The sequence below is a fragment of the Saprolegnia diclina genome, assembly GCF_000281045.1.
Source record: "Saprolegnia diclina VS20 unplaced genomic scaffold supercont1.16, whole genome shotgun sequence".
Taxonomy (NCBI): domain Eukaryota; phylum Oomycota; class Saprolegniomycetes; order Saprolegniales; family Saprolegniaceae; genus Saprolegnia; species Saprolegnia diclina.
Window position 1 is genome coordinate 310,503 of NW_008246083.1, and position 15,335 is coordinate 325,837.

The 15,335-nt window shown below is 56.5% G+C and overlaps 7 protein-coding genes across 7 annotated transcripts in view; 3 read left to right on the forward strand and 4 right to left on the reverse strand.

Moving 5' to 3' along the window:
* Nucleotides 1-1,966: 1,966 nt before the first annotated feature.
* On the reverse strand, nt 1,967-2,329 carry SDRG_05965 (hypothetical protein). The gene has a single exon (XM_008611713.1). The coding sequence runs from the start codon at nt 2,311-2,313 to the stop codon at nt 2,002-2,004; it is 312 nt and encodes a 103-aa protein (XP_008609935.1). The 5' UTR covers nt 2,314-2,329; the 3' UTR covers nt 1,967-2,001.
* Nucleotides 2,330-2,462: 133 nt separating this feature from the next.
* SDRG_05966 (hypothetical protein) lies at nt 2,463-4,233 on the forward strand. The gene is made up of 2 exons (XM_008611714.1): nt 2,463-3,929; nt 3,979-4,233. The coding sequence occupies exons 1-2, from the start codon at nt 2,504-2,506 to the stop codon at nt 4,092-4,094; spliced, it is 1,542 nt and encodes a 513-aa protein (XP_008609936.1). The 5' UTR covers nt 2,463-2,503; the 3' UTR covers nt 4,095-4,233.
* On the reverse strand, nt 4,142-4,758 carry SDRG_05967 (hypothetical protein). Its single transcript, XM_008611715.1, has 2 exons — nt 4,554-4,758; nt 4,142-4,505 (listed from the first exon to the last, which is right to left on the reverse strand). Exons 1-2 carry the CDS (start codon nt 4,696-4,698, stop codon nt 4,234-4,236), a joined length of 417 nt encoding a protein of 138 aa, XP_008609937.1. The 5' UTR covers nt 4,699-4,758; the 3' UTR covers nt 4,142-4,233.
* A 2,463-nt stretch (nt 4,759-7,221) lies between these two features.
* Nucleotides 7,222-8,528, forward strand: SDRG_05968 (hypothetical protein). Its single transcript, XM_008611716.1, has 6 exons — nt 7,222-7,417; nt 7,476-7,632; nt 7,683-7,817; nt 7,869-8,211; nt 8,261-8,368; nt 8,422-8,528. The coding sequence occupies exons 1-6, from the start codon at nt 7,228-7,230 to the stop codon at nt 8,464-8,466; spliced, it is 978 nt and encodes a 325-aa protein (XP_008609938.1). The 5' UTR covers nt 7,222-7,227; the 3' UTR covers nt 8,467-8,528.
* On the reverse strand, nt 8,488-11,001 carry SDRG_05969 (hypothetical protein). Its single transcript, XM_008611717.1, has 11 exons — nt 10,951-11,001; nt 10,527-10,905; nt 10,362-10,484; nt 10,186-10,314; nt 10,022-10,138; nt 9,760-9,975; nt 9,584-9,715; nt 9,370-9,538; nt 9,227-9,313; nt 9,026-9,175; nt 8,488-8,976 (listed from the first exon to the last, which is right to left on the reverse strand). Exons 1-11 carry the CDS (start codon nt 10,986-10,988, stop codon nt 8,729-8,731), a joined length of 1,788 nt encoding a protein of 595 aa, XP_008609939.1. The 5' UTR covers nt 10,989-11,001; the 3' UTR covers nt 8,488-8,728.
* Nucleotides 11,002-11,121: 120 nt separating this feature from the next.
* SDRG_05970 (hypothetical protein) lies at nt 11,122-12,956 on the reverse strand. Its single transcript, XM_008611718.1, has 2 exons — nt 12,694-12,956; nt 11,122-12,645 (listed from the first exon to the last, which is right to left on the reverse strand). Exons 1-2 carry the CDS (start codon nt 12,880-12,882, stop codon nt 11,221-11,223), a joined length of 1,614 nt encoding a protein of 537 aa, XP_008609940.1. The 5' UTR covers nt 12,883-12,956; the 3' UTR covers nt 11,122-11,220.
* Nucleotides 12,957-15,054: 2,098 nt separating this feature from the next.
* SDRG_05971 (hypothetical protein) overlaps nt 15,055-15,335 on the forward strand; it is a gene marked incomplete at its 5' end in the record, with an annotated part of 1,767 nt that continues 1,486 nt past the window's right edge. Inside the window, 2 exons of the mRNA XM_008611719.1 lie at nt 15,055-15,243; nt 15,292-15,330. Coding sequence (XP_008609941.1) covers nt 15,055-15,243; nt 15,292-15,330 — 228 coding nt within the window. The remainder of the gene's footprint in view (nt 15,244-15,291; nt 15,331-15,335) is intronic.

A 15,335-nucleotide genomic window follows, 5' to 3' on the forward strand; every position in this document is an offset into this window, starting at 1 on the left:
TGCAGGTATTGATTGACCTGCGGTACTGGACGCTGCTTGCAATCTCGAGAGCCGAGCGACTGTCAAATACACAATGCAGCATTCTTCGCTGCCATGCCCTACAAGTACCACCTTGCACGTATCGATTACATTACATGTACTCGACGGTACCGCGTAGGAATGGCCGTTGCGCATCACAGCAACCGCTTCAACGTCGTTGATACTGGAACAAAAGGGCAGCCAAGACACGCGTCTCAGCGACCAAGCACGGCGTCGTTGGCGCAGAACCATTGAGGAAGCGATTGATAACTCTTGGGCACAAGTTTATTGCTCCCTGAGACGAACCCACGATCACAAAGAGTCAAACTTGGGTGCCAACTTGACACCCAAGGTTGACTCCTTGTGCGTTGACCAAATATGTGTACCGTACCTAGGTACTAGTACGTGGCAACGCAAACAGTGTATGCAAACTTACGAAAATTTCACACCGCACGAAGCTTGTCCGCAAGATTGCAGTGCGACCGTCGCTAGCGCCTACTCGTATCGAGTGCATTCGATGTCGTCCTCTACACTACTATTCGACCAATACTATCAAGTCATTTGCTCTCTTCAACTCTGGAGCGCAGTCGGCTCCACGCGACGATCACCACTGTCGGTACCAAACCTTTTCGATTGACGTAGTACACGTGTAAGTGAGAGCATTAGTAACATGACATAGGACCCATTCAGAATGGAGTCCGTCGATCAATGGCAAGATCGAGATGACTTTGCACAAGGAGCAGTTGCTCCGTATTCCTCGGCAACAACGAAATTTAGCGCTAATGGATTCATTTTGGTGCGACTCCATGTCAGCGCCAGCTGTGGACACGCTTGCTCTAGCAGCTTGTCGATAGCGTCTCTATGTAGGGTCGGCCGTTTGGCGCTCACTTGTGCATTTGACTGGCCCGATGCAGATGTGGCCGGCTGCATGCGTCGTGGTATCCTTCTTTTCGCTCGTCAGCGAGATGCTGTCGACAACACCCTCGAAAGACGCGACAATGGCGAGTGAGCACGAGGCAGCGATTGAGGCCTACCGCGCTGCCATGAGTGAGTACTACGCCCGCAGCGAGCTGTACCGAGACATGCACGTGCCACCGACGCCGCCACCGACGCGACGCCTTCGCATCGAACGCAAGTAGTCACCCTTCGTCCCTACATTGTACCACAAGCGCACGACGTATAGCTCTATTTCAGCAGCTATGGAGCGTACCAGAGCACATACCTGTCAACGCGGGATTCTAACATCGATGTTTCAGTATTTAGTATCAATGTATCATCAGTGGATTCTTTGCACGGCCCCACTCGGACACAACTTGCCAGCGAGAAAGGGTGTCGAGTGTGCAATCACATAATGTCAGAATGAACGTATATGAACTACCGGTAATGGAGAGTGACGTTCGGAGGCATTGTCGCTGGAAGGGACGACTCAAACGGCGCTCGATAGTACTAGGACAGGGCACTGGACATGCACGAGCGCCACGTCAAGGAGTCGATTCGTATGCATCCTTCTTCATTGTGCAGCATTCCTCCCGATTCTGTCTACCTACCTGCGTCTGCTTGCATCAGAACGATATCAGTGGAAACCAGAGTGGAAACACTCTGATGAGACCGACTTTTGATTGCAGTACCACCCGGAACTTCGGCAGTCAAAACACATGTTCTTGCCACATCCACATGTTATGAGGACAGCAGCTTTCGACACCGCATGAGAAACTATGAAGGGACCCACGCGATGGCAACGGTCCTGCGACCTCTCAAGTTGTTCAAGCCGGTCGTTATTGTATATGTATAGCAAAGAGCCGCCCAGGGCATATATCGCCAAAGGACTGAGGGCACATAGCAATTGTGTTGCTGCTTTGTATGCAACAGCCATCGCTTTGGGTATAGCGCAAGGTGTGCAGGTGCTATGAGTCCATGCTCGCCTCCTTCGCTCGATACAACGTATTGCTATTGGTATGTGACGTGTACCTGTATTATAAACGGTTATTTAAGGCTTGGACTCGCGTCAGCGATGGGCCATTCACCGAGGTCCGTGCTGTCGCCGCGTGCATACTTCTGCACAAAGGCCTGCACGAGGCGCCCGATCGCTAAGATCTCCTCTTTCTCGCGCTCCGACACCTCGATCGTCTCGTCAGCGATCTGCTGGACGAGGTTAGCAAAGATGAGGGCGGACTCAGCGATGCTCCGGAACAGTTCTGCATTCTCTGCTGTCGTGGCCTGCGCCTGCGTTGACGCGGCGTCGAGACGCGGGCGGGGGACCCTGTTGCGCGGACTCGGAGTCTTCAGCTTGGTCATTTCAAATGGGACTTTGGCATTGGCAGGTGAACGTTGCAGCTGCAACCGACACAATTTATCCGGATAATAACAACATGGCGCTCTATCCGGATAAAAAGATGTCGAAATGCCACGAACTATCCGGAGAGTTGCTCTTTGTATCCGGATGACCAGCTTGCACGATTGGCTTGGTGCATAACCGTGCAGCACGATGGCGGCGACTGGATGGGACTGCTTCGACGACAGCAGCGACGACGAGGTCGAGCGCTTCGATGAAGAAGTGTGGGAGCTCACGCCCGAGCGCGTCGGCCGCCTCACCACAGAGCTCCTGCGCACCGTGCCAGCGCGCCGCAAGGCCCACGGCGTCGAGGGTAATGTGCTGCTGCCACCGGCGGCAACGCTGGCGCCGAACGCCGCTGCGCTTCGCCCGCGCCTCGAGGACGCCGGGTACATCTTCCCCGACGCATGTGCATCGGACGTGGTCGTGGACTTTGACGCGCTCACGGCCGACATGTCGTACGAGGCGACGCAAGCGGCGCTCACGTCGTTACATGCCAAGGTCCTTCCGGGCGGCGTCGTGATCATGCGCGTGCCGCCGATGCTCTCGGTCGACTTTGTCTCGGAGTACTGGGCGCTGCCCCGCGTCGCGTCCCTTTCGGGGCCGTTTGCCGACGCGGCAACACGCATCGTGCCGGGTCCGTGCCTTGTCGCGGTGCACACGCGGCAGGCAGATGTCAACCCGAAGCACTACCGTCTCGAACCCGCGACGGCCGCGAGCTTGGACCACGAGCGCAACTGGGTCGATCGTGTCACGCTCGGCCGGACCTTCTCGGAGCGGCAGCACGGTGTTTTGAGCGTCGAATCGCATGCCCGCGCCTGCAGTATTCTTCGCGACTATGGCGTTGTCGTGCTCCGGGGTCTCTTCAACCCCGAGACGGTCCGCAAGTATGGTGCTGCCGCGCTCTTGGACTTTGCCGACGTCGCAGATGCGCTCGCTGCCGACCACGACATGGACGTCTTCAACCCGGGCGAGAAGCCGCCGTCGCGCAACTTTGTCGAGTTTGCGACGCGCGAGGCGTTCCGGTGCGACCTCCGCCACACGCCGGCGCTCACGTCGCTGCGATCGACCGAGCCAACCGAGGACGCCCGACTCAGCGACGGCATCAACCCGCGGCACCCGGTGGTCGTGGCCATTCTCCAGGACGTTGCGCAGCCGGACGCAGGTCCGGTCCGCAATGCGGGCAACTATGGCATGTGGAACTTTAGCTTTGGCGGTCCCGGGTCGCGCCAGCGCCTTTTGCACGGCGAGATCGGCGCGATCGTGAGTACGCCCGGCTGCTTTGATCAAAAGATCCACGCAGACATCCCGCACCTCTTCAACACGCTCGACTTGCCGCCGCACCTGCTCCACGCCTTCTTGCCTGCGTGCGACGCCGGCGGCTACGACGCGGGCCAAACCGCCTTTGTTGTCGAGTCGCACTTTCTAGATACTTGTGCGCGCATGACCAACGAAGACGGCTCTGGTATTCCCGAGACGATCGCCAAGACGATCCGACCGCACGTGACGCCGGGCGACTTGGTGCTCTTCGACTGCCGCGTGCTGCACCTTGGCTTGTCCAACACGACGGCCCCGCTGGGTAATGCGACGTCTTCTGAGAGGTGCCATGGCTGATGATGGCTGCATAGGCTCCAAGGAAGGTGTGCGCCGACCGATCCTGTACGTCAACTGGCATTTGCCGTGGTTTGAAGACAAGAAGAACTGGGAGCGCGTCTCGCTCTTTGCGCCGCCAGCGACCAAGTAAACCGACTAATGGAGCAACTACTCGGTATAGAGTTGTACTTGCACGAGTCGAGTACAATGCGTCGTTGGATTACACGATCGGGGTCGTTGTAGCGCGATCAAGAGTAGTTAAAGTTATAAGTGTAGTCGGGTGCTCTGGTTTACTTGTGGTTGGCGAGGCCCGCCGCGAGGAGCGCAGCCACGTCGTCCGAGACGCCCTTCTTGGCGCCGGCCGCCGGGGCCGCGGCCTTGCCGTCCTTCGCCTTGTAGTCAAGCTTGCCCTGCTGCTTGCCGTCGCGGCGCTTGGCCGTCTCTTCCTTGGCAGCGGCAAAGGCGGCCAGGAACTTGGCTTCGTCAAAGTTCTCCTTGGGGTGGCGCGAGTCGTAGTGGATCTTGAGATCCGGGAACGACATGAACTCGTTCAAGCACACCTCTAAGTATAGAGGTCAGCATCTCGTCCCGTGCAGAGGAGGCTGCGTACCGCACTTGACGCCGACCTTTTGGCACTTGCGGAGCTCCTGGCCCGACGAGCCGCCGCCGGCAGCACCGGCGCGCTCCTTGGCGGCCTTGTGCTTCATGTTGATTTCCTTGGCCGTGTGCTTCTGCGCCTTAGCCTTGCCGCCCATCTTGCTGCTTCTTTCCTGAGATTATTGAGACTGATGACCCAGAGCCAATCTCGCCAATCGATGCGATCCGGATAATGCTCCAATCACGACCAATGAAACCGACATGGCTATTCCCACGCAATCTTCTCGGTCTTCTACTCGAGAAAATGGATGCGACAAAGAGACGCATATTCTCGATGAGGCTAGGATACCGTCCTTGTGATTTCGGCAACAAGGCTTCGATAACGTACATGTGGTGCAGAGCGCGTCGTTCCCACCGACGCACTGAATGCCACGTAAAGTTGTGTGTTTTTAATGCCTCACGAGCTATCGTGTTCTCTGCCATCGCGTGGCAGCCCAAAACACGATCGCGGCCGTCGCTGCACAGAAGAAGACATTGTTTCGCAGCCGACTGCCATCTCTCTTTGACAACGATACCTCGAATATCCAAATGCAATTCTAGCACGCACCATTTATGGACAATATTGTCCCATGGACGATCTTTCATGCGCACCACGTCAATGAAACCAACCTTAAATGCCATGAGCTGTCGCTCCAATCGCAGTCGACACGCCACTCTGAATGTGGAAACGGCAAGAGATTCGAGTACTACAGCGGGATAATCCTCGAGAGCAACAACTCGGTACCTCGCAGCACGGAACCGGCGACCGTCTTATAGCTCGTCTTAGTGCGAGACCACCTAGCAGCTCTTCACAATCCCATCTACCCCTCCACCCTCACCCCGAAGGCGCAAGAGCAAGCGCGCAGCAACCATTCCTCTCGAAACCCAACAACCTTTTTGCCATTGACACCATTTTTCATCCGATTTTTATTACCGAGCATCTGTCTACTTCCGGTGGGGAGTTAAGGAGTCCTTCCTAGTGCACCCCATGAGCTTGGAATGGATGGATCCTGCGTGGCGTCTGGTGCAAGTTGATGTATGGGACGCGCTGCATACTCCGAGACTAGTTGATGCGGTACTAATACCACTTTGCGCCAAATTCGTGTCCTTGTCGCAGCGCGATCCGACTCTTCTCCGAGAGCCTCCGAGAACTCCGGTGACGCTCTTGCACGATCAGCACGGCGTGGATCAGAGTTGTGTGATGCCTTCACGCGTAGCCGCGTAAACAAGCAACGTTGCAACGACCAGCTCGATGCTTTCTCGACAACTCGGAACGACCGCCGCCAGCTCCTACGAGTCAACACATCGCCGGGCCCTGTACTCTTGAGGAGCAGCCCAGTACATTATCCAGACCCCGTTCTTTGCGTGACCTGCTCCTTGCGAATAGACTCAAGTAAGCTTTCGTTCGAGACCGTCAAGACGTTGTTGAGTTTGCAGAGTTATGGACCATAACTCTGCAAACGTGGATTTTTCACCCTCTGATCCACGCCTGTCCACGATTAAGCCAAAACGGCTTCCACGTTTTTTTTACACTTGATTAAAGTATGCAAAGGTGCTCGGCGAGTTCAATTTCACCCGCGCGGGGTAATTAATTTCGCTATTTTCAAATCCGACCAATCCACGTTGTCTATCAATATTTAAAGCAAGTCGATTTGGGTTTGCGGCAATTTGAGTTTTTATTATTTTTCATTGGCAAACAACACGGCGGGTAGCTCAGCGACGACACCGTCGAAGGGCGCGAGGTCGGCTTCCTCACACCGCCGCCCTGGGAAATCCGCGCGCGCTCTGGTACACGCCTGGTACACGTAGCACGTCCAGCGAGTGGTCCAGAGCCTCGCATATCTTGCGCTACTGAGCGTCGCGATCCTCCTCGTCGCCAACGTCGTCGCCGCCGTGCTAGCGCTACTACGACTCGCTCTGGTACACTCACAACGTTGTAGCAAGTCCAGCGGATGGGTCAGCGCCTTGCGTATCTGGCGCTACTAAGCGCGCGATGCACCCCGTCGCCAGCGTCGTCGCCGCCGTAGTGTCACCACAACAACCTCTCGGTGGCTCGACTGGATGCTGCGGCGCGCGCTCTTGCGCTACCGCGTATGTCGGTGCTGGAGCTCAAAGGACGATCTGGCGCTTCCTCTGTGGCTCCATTGGCTTACATATGAGAGGAGTACACTTAGCCTTAAGGCCGAGCGGGCAGGCTCTTGCGGGCGCAGGATTCCGAAGCGACAGTACGCCCACGCCTCCAGCACCCTGAAGGGCGGTCGCATGCGCACTGGTCGGCCGGCCAGATATACATTTTTCAAGTTGTCAAGATCGATTACGTAATCCCTTGCTGCCAACCCTGCTGCCAACCCAGCCATACATTTTTCAAGTCGTCCGATCGATTACGTAATCTATTCACGGTTTTATCTTGCATTTTGTATTTGTAAAAAATCCACGCTGGAGCCATGGTGGAGCCACAAATAGAGCCATATTTCTCGAAAATATGGCAGCAAAAAAAATCCACGTTTGAGAGGCCTGGTTATGGTGTTGCAGTTCCCACTCCATCGTGAGAGCTGCCTTTACGTCACCATACTGAAACGCCGTGTTTTGCCGAGCAGATGGCGCGCCAAAGGCGCACCCGGCGACATTGCACATTTTTTAAACTCAAAATGGGCTTTGGCATGCGCATACCCGAGGCGGCTTGCGCGTACCCGCTCATCGCGCCCGAGTGCGCGACGCCGATCGCGACCGTGACACCGCGCTACCGCGTGCAGCAGCTCGCCTACCTCGGCGTCGGCTCTCTCCTCGTCCTCCTCGTCACGTTCAAGCTGGCGGTCCTCGTCACCAAGCGCGATCGCGGTACACAATTCTTGCATTTGGCCGACGTTGGCCTCATGGGCGCATGGGTTTTCCTTAGGACAAGCAACGCAACGAAATATCTTACTACTGCTTCTTTGCGCGGCCGTTCTCCTCACAACCCGCGCCATCGACCCACTCGGCCTCAACAACGTGCTGCCGTACGTGCTCGTTGTGGGCATGAGCGACGCGTGCACAGGCTGCCTCGAGACTGCCATGTACTCTAGTACCTCTTGCATTTGATTTACTATCGCATTGGCATGGGTAGCATCGTCATGCTCATGTTTTGGATCCGAGTCATGGAAGGCGACGTGCAAGAATACTCGCCGCGCTTGCTCTTTGTCGGCGGCCTCTCGATCGCCGCGGCGTGGGTCGCCAACGTCGTCTTCCCCATCCTGCAATGGTACATATCTCGAATAATGATGGAAACATTGTCCTTAACTTCTGTGCGCAGGTACTATTGGGACACGGGTGACCACGTCATTGAGCGCATCAAGATCTCGACCGCGCTGGTCATTACGCTGCTCATGACGACGACTGTGAGCATCTATGGCTGGAAGATCCACCGCCGCCTCGAAGACATTCTTGACGCTGCGAGCCTCGAAGCGCCCATCGACGACTACGACTATGTGCTCTCGACCAAGAACGTGCTCGGCCAAGGGGCGTCACCGACATTGCCGTTACCGCTGCCGCCACCGTCGGTCCGGTCGTACCATGGCGCGTGCTGTCTTCGCTCCAAGATGCTTGAGACACTCGTGGGTCTGCAACTCGTTGCCGGATTTATCTTTATCCTCCAGGTATACAATTATTTGTGGTGTAGATTGTTACCCTACCCTCGACGACTAGATTTATACTATCTTTCGCGTCGAGACCCAAAACGACTCGGTTGTCACGTGCGTCATGACGGGCTGCACACACGCCCACATGAACGTACCCATCATGCCGATCGCGCAGGTTTGACGTCCTCTTTCTGCATTCTTCTCCCCTCTCATGACGATGGAACGTAGGTGCTCGGTATTTGCGCCGGCGTGTGGATCTTCCGCCACGTCTAGTCGCGTTCTTGAATGTTGTCTGTTGATTGTGTCAACTGTTAATTAAGTTATCGTATTTGTCATGTTGCACAGCTTGCATCGAGTGAAAGGTAGCAGCTACGCACGCCAGGTGCCTTTATACTGTACTATACTTATGCTAAAGATGCTTTATAGTCCACGGCCGCAAAAACCGACTTTGAAAATCGCACCGGGTTCCTTTCTTGGTTGGGCCAAAGATCTTCGAGAGAGAACGACGCAGGGCCCGGATAATATCGACGCCCGCTTATTGCGACCTCGCACTGAGCTGCAGTGCGTGCTTTCGAAGATCGTCCAGCCGAAGGATGTCGCGACCGGGGCAGAAATGGTGCTTGACGTGCACGAGCCACGCCCGCTCGGTCGGAAACGAGAGAAAGCACACGCGGCAGTAGCTCACAGGCGGGTTCCCCGACCGATAAGCGGTTCGTGCGTCAAATTTGGCCTTGTCCATGAGCCGCAGAAGCACGCGCTTCGATGCCATGGCCTTGGTCGTTGCTAAGAGCCGATATCGTATGAATACGGATGGTGAATGAGGATAAGATACCGCCCGTGAGGTGCCCGACAAGGGCCTGGCCCCGCAGCTTCATCTTGAGCAGCGCCATGTGCGTCTTGCTCTGGCTACGCACCGCGTCGGCTTTCCACCACGCGACAAACTCGGAAAATTCAATGCCGCCGCTGCCATCCGTATCCATGTCTACGTTCCAGTTAAACCACACTTCCGGAGCATCTCTGGCGGTAGCTGCACCTGCAAAGCCTTGGCGCAAGTCCTTCTCGGGCATCGGTACACCAAGCTCGGACGTCAAGAGCCGCAGCTCGTCCAGATCAATCGTACCTACGCAGAACAGTACATGCATGCAGCACCTGCGGCAACGACAAAGCGGTTTGCACCCGAGCCGTCCGTGTCGAACGCGGCGAAAGCGGCTTCCATCGCTTGCGTCTCCAGGTCGACCTTGTGACGCGGCTTGAGCTTCTTCTCTCGCTTCATTGCGTCGCGCTCGCGCTTAATTTCTGCGTAGCCGGCTGGCGTCTGGAGCAAAGCTAGTGTCTCGGTCCGCGCCTGCATTGCTGACTTGAGTCAAGATCGTCATACCGACCATCGTACCACTCGTTGCGCGGCCTCCATGACGGCAATCTCGCTCGCGAGGCGACTGGCTTCGCGCCGAATCGCGCGGTGGCGGTAGCACCAGCGTCGACATGCAGTGTAAATGCGCAGCAAGCACTTGGCCTTCTGCACCTAGTGCACTATTGTCAGCAGTCATGGACGACTATGCATCCTACCTTGTACGTAGCGTAGCGTTGGATGAGCTTTTGGATCGCGGTCGCGGCGCGATGGCGGCGCTGCGTGTGGTGTCTGCGCTGGCGGAGGCAGTAGCGGCGCCAGCAGCACTGAATTCCAGTAGCCGCCTTGTTCTTACTCGCGAGCCGCGCCGATGCGCGCGACTGGATCACGCGCGCCGATCGATTCGTGGTCGCCACCCGGACCCGGGCTTGACGCTACCGTAATTAGCGTTGAAGAGCAGCGTTCATTCGAGATGCATACATGGCGGCGAAGTCGGAACCGACAAAACAGCTGCAGCAGCAAGAGACTCGAAAAGAGCCGATCGAGATGGGTCCGCAGCGACCGACGAAAGCAGACGCAGCGATACATGCGGGCCACCTACATGCTGTCTTCATGCAACCAGCGAGGAGATTGCTGCGAATGACCTTGGACGACGCCGCGTGCGCATCGGTCGAATATGGAAACAAGAGCTCGGGGGCCCCCGTGCTCACGTGTACTGGGATGGGCAGCGTCACTGCTGTCGCTAAGCTCAGCGACGTCGTCGGGTGTTGCATCTGCATGGCCGTGTGAGCTTTTGCAATTGCAGAAGGGCGGAGCTTACTTGTTCGGCTCGGTGGACAAAGACGGAGGCATCCAGCGGCCGCGCCAAGAGCGACCGCACTTCGTCCTGCCAAATCGACCCCCGCGCACGCTGGACCAAGTGCGCTTCTAGTCGTGCGCGCATCTGCACATCCATATTGGTCACTCGCAATTGCCTGTACGGTACCTCGATCGAGAGCAGAGCAGGTCGCAAGCGTGTCACGAGGGTCGTTGTCGTCGCCTCGACGCGAAATGGCTCAGCCTTTGCAAGCCGCTGGAGCGCGGTATGCACGTGTCGCTCAGGGACGTGGCGGCTCTTTGAACACATGACAACGCGATCTTCCGGTGCGAGCGGCGCCAGCGCCGTGTACTTGGCAGCGCTCCTGCCGTAAATGAGCTCGATCGTACTCTGAAGCTGCTCCAAACGCTCGTCGTGCGTCGTCTCTTGCCAGCGCAGAAAGAGGTCTGCGTCGCTAAAGGCAGCCGTTGCCTCGGCGTGCCAGCGCAGCGCCACCTTCTTGGGCACCAGCGGCTGCAGAGGCGTCGGTACCTTGCGCTTCCGGGGCCTACGCCGCAGTTGGAGGACGATCGCTATAATTGAGAGAGCGTACTTGCGCGGTGGCGCGTACAGGGCCTCGGCGCGGTGCATTTTTGCCGCGACGGTTTCAGCTATTTTATGGCGCCTGCCTTTCTCATACGGCGGCGCCCTCGTAGTGTGCCACGTCACGAGAGCAAAGGTCCTAATATGCTGACTGCACTGACTGCTAGGAAGTTTAGAGGCTCTTGAATATGCGATCACATCATACTGATATCCTTGGCTGAGGGGCTTACGTCCTAGTATGTCAGAGGGACGCTCTTGTGCCTCTGACCGCATTGGCTGTCTACACTTGGTGGGCAGACTTGCCAAAAAAGTTGAGCGTCGGCTTGGTCCCAGCCGTCTTTGGGATACTGAACGAGATAAGGAGCTCTGCCGCCATGAAGTCGTACGGCAAAACGAACGCAGTGTCGCTCACCGCAATGAGGTCGACGCTGATGGCGCCATAGGCAAAGTGCAAACTGCCGTTCCGCAGCGAGATGACAATCGGGCCGAAGTAGTCGGGCGACGTATCCAAAAAGTACGTGCCAGGAAGGACGCTGGAGCTGGGCACTGTGATGTTGCTCTTGGGCCACGGCTGCTGCTCAAAATAGTGCGGGTCACAGGGCGTGTCGGGGATCTTGTCGGCGACCGCCAGCCCGCGTTCAAAGACTTCGGTCAATGTTTCCTTGGGAATGCCGAGGAAGAGACCGAGGACGTACGAGCGCATGAGCTCGAGGAGCGTCGCGTCATGCGCCTTCCCGCCCATGGACGCCTTGTTGGCGAGCAAAACGAGCCCGAGTCCTCGCCCTGGTACGTATGCTGTCGTGCAAGTGCCCGCTTTGTTGCCGCCGTTCTTCATGGCAAAGCGCTCGCCAAAGAAGAGATCACCAATAGGACCGACACCGTACCCGGTCATAATCCCGGCGCCATCCAAACTCGTCGCGTCGAGACCAAGCGTGGCCATGAACAAACTCGGGTCCGGTAGCTCAATGATACCGTGACCAGAGTAGATGGCCCCCAGCGACTGCGGCGACTTGAACGTCGCCCCGCCCTTGGCCAAGACGTGCTTGAGAAACGCTGCCATGTCGTTGGCCGACGAGACAATCGAGCCCGCTGCAAGCATTGGGACGGTGGGGCTGAGCTTGGCCATGCTCGATGACGTCAGCGCGAATGGGCCAATGACGACGTCCTTGCACGTGTTGTGTCCATGCGTCAAGCGCGACGCTGGCGCATCTGCGGGTGTGCCATACGTCGACGTCATGCCCCACGGCTGCCAGATCTCGGTCGCCATATACTTGCTCCAGTGAGTGCCCGAGACAGCCCCAATCACTTGACCGAGGACGTTGAAGCCGACGTTCGAGTACGCAAAGCCCGGGCGAACCTTCCGCGTCGTGTTCATGTACCGAAGCCGCTCGATGCCTTCGCGCTCCGAGGCAATGACACCCAGCATTTGCAGCTCGTCGCCCTCGTGGTCACCAAGGACCGAGTTGTGCGACGCGAGATCTCCGATCGTCGTGGCTTCTTCAGCGTACTTGTCTTGAAGCGTGAACCACGGGAGGTGCTGCTTGACAGTGTCGTGCCACTGGAGCTTGCCGTCGTCGACGAGCTTGGCGAGTGCGATGGCCACGTGCGTCTTGGACACGGACCCGAGCTCAAAGAGCGTGTCAGCGTCGACGGGATCGTTGGTCACACCAAACTGCTTGGTGCCAAAGCCGCGGGCAATCAACGTCTATTCACAAGACGTCAGAGACAATAGTACAATGGAAGACGAACGTACTTGGTTGCCTTGCACGACGGCGAGGGCGAGACCCGGGTAGTGGAAGCGTTGGCGCTGGGCTTCAATGAACGCAATGGCGTCGTTCACGTTGCTCTCCTGCAGGCTACTTGGGCTGGACACCATGGACACGAGCTCCGGTCCGAACGGGAGACCGAGAAAGGTCGCGTACGCACTAATGAGTCGCTGCATCGCTGTCGAGCAAACTGCAAAATGAGCCGACGATCGGAATGGACAAAAGTAGAGTGTAGGCTTCAAATGATGGTCGTATACCTGGATTGGCCAACTTGGAGTAGCCTCACGTCCACGAAAGCGTCAACGCCGGAAGGCTGGAGTACAGCTCCTTGCAGTTATGCTGTCAAGAGCCCCGCATATCTCGGATCCTGCCTCTGCCATAGCGCTAAATGGGCGACCGGACGCCGTCGTGACCACTCGTTGCGCGCGATCGTCATCGGTTCGGTTCCTTCAACAATTTCGGACTGGCGTAACCAGACACAGCACCGACTGTGTCTGGTTGTCAAGGCGTATCAGACTTGTAAAATCGGGTTGGTGCGTCCAAACCCAAAGTGATGCAACGGAAGCTACAATTAATGTCCTTATAACACATATACGTCTCGGTCGCAGCGTCTGGGTATCCCCGCCATGCAGAGAAGCTACACTTATTATGGCCCTAAGAACAGCGAACTACCATTTGGATTGCAAATGTAGCCTGTGACGAATCAGGCCGAATCCACGTCGTGATCACAAAGACTCCAAGAGCGTGCGACCACTCGAAAGCTTTTCACGCTTGCTGGTCGTGTAGACCACGGATGTTACACTCTTTGCTCTGTCGGCAGGCAATTTCAAGTATGAATTAGTGGGCGGATGCTCCGCTTAGAGGCTACTCCGAATGGTCGCTCGCTACCATGAATAAATGGTGTGCGCCGAGGGCAGCCTTAACGCGACTTCGAGACTTTTTCGCGCTCCTCCTACCCTCCTACCCATGCATCCTACCCCAAGCCATCGGCGGGAAAACGTTGCTTCTTCAAGATCGCCACAGAGCCAATCATTATCCACTGGTTGCAGACAGAGGCTCTTGAGACCCGGACGGTGCGTCTCATGATATTCACGAGTGTGGCGAGTTTCGACGTCGCTCCGCAGGGCCTATAAAGGCCACACGCGACTGCAAACCAAAAGAGGCGCATCGCCACGTCCCACGGCGACCCGAGAAGCAGTCGCATCGCCGACCGGGTTGCAGCTGTGGGCCCCGGAAACACGAGGTACTCGACGCGCACGCTGCGTTGGTTGGTCAGCATTTAGTACTTGGCGTCGCTCTTGGCAGCGTCGTGCATGGCGGTAAGGTTGCGAGCGGCAAAAAACTCGAAAAGAGGGGATCGAGACGCACTGATACCTGCGTGTAACATGAGGGAGCCGACTACACCGGCGTGTTTGACTGATAACACCAACCATTCTTTAGGCCCTTGGAGTAGTTACAGTGAAAAGTTTCTTGACATCACGAGCCATCAACTTTGATGCCTGGAAACATCCAAAGCCCGAACCGTTGAGTACACCTCGGAGAGGTTTGGCTGGCCCTACCACCAAGTACTCTACGAAGGATCATCCTGGTATTTGTTCTTTCTTAGGCTAGTATCAGCGCAACAATGCGCAAAGCACGTCCTCCAACATCGTGGCCACAGTCAGTGGCCGAGTCGAAGCAACGCGTGCTCGTCAACCTCTTTGGTGGGTTTATTGCACCGATTGTTCAGTGGCAACGTTGGAATAAGAATATAAGAACTTGCTACTCCTGCCCGCTGCCTGTCCTTGCGGCTTCACTCGTATGTCCCTTTGGTACCACAACGAGTGACAATATATTACGAATATGAATATGAAACCCGAGCAATCCTCCGATCTGATGGCAGTGTGGACCCTGTACACTGCGCATCACCCACCCGGCACAGGACAGCTGCAGAGGACATGTGAGCTCGAACCAGACGTCCTGCTTTGGCATGCAATGTAGATCGACCGCAACCAAACGCAAGTTTGGTTAGGCAATCGTTGAAGGACCCGACAGGCGACTACTGACAGGCGACGCCTCTGCGACAATATTACCGCTTTCACACAAACGTCGTGGACAATGTATACATCCGCAAACAGCGTGGCTCTTGGTAGAGGCCCATGCATAGCCGTCTTCTTCTAATAGTACCCTCGTAGCTCCTAACCCGCGACAAGTAATATCGAACATCGGGGGTAGCTGCAGTGGTGTGCAAGGTGCTGTGCGACTGCGATGAGTAGCCAAATGCCCATCATTCGTAGCATACATTCTAAACGTGTCGTGCGAGAGGCTGCTCACACTTCATTTTTCATTTTGCAGTTTGCTCGACAGCGATGCAGCGACTCATTAGTGCGTACGCGACCTTTCTCGGTCTCCCGTTCGGACCGGAGCTCGTGTCAATGGTGTCAAGCCCAAGTAGCCTGCAGGAGAGCAACGTGAACGACGCCATTGCGTTCATTGAAGCCCAGCGCCAACGCTTCCACTACCCGGGTCTCGCCCTCGCCGTCGTGCAAGGCAACCAAGTACGTTCGTCTTCCATTGTACTATTGTCTCTGACGCCTTGTGAATAGACGTTGATTGCCCGCGGCTTTGGCACCAAGCAGTTTGGTGTGAC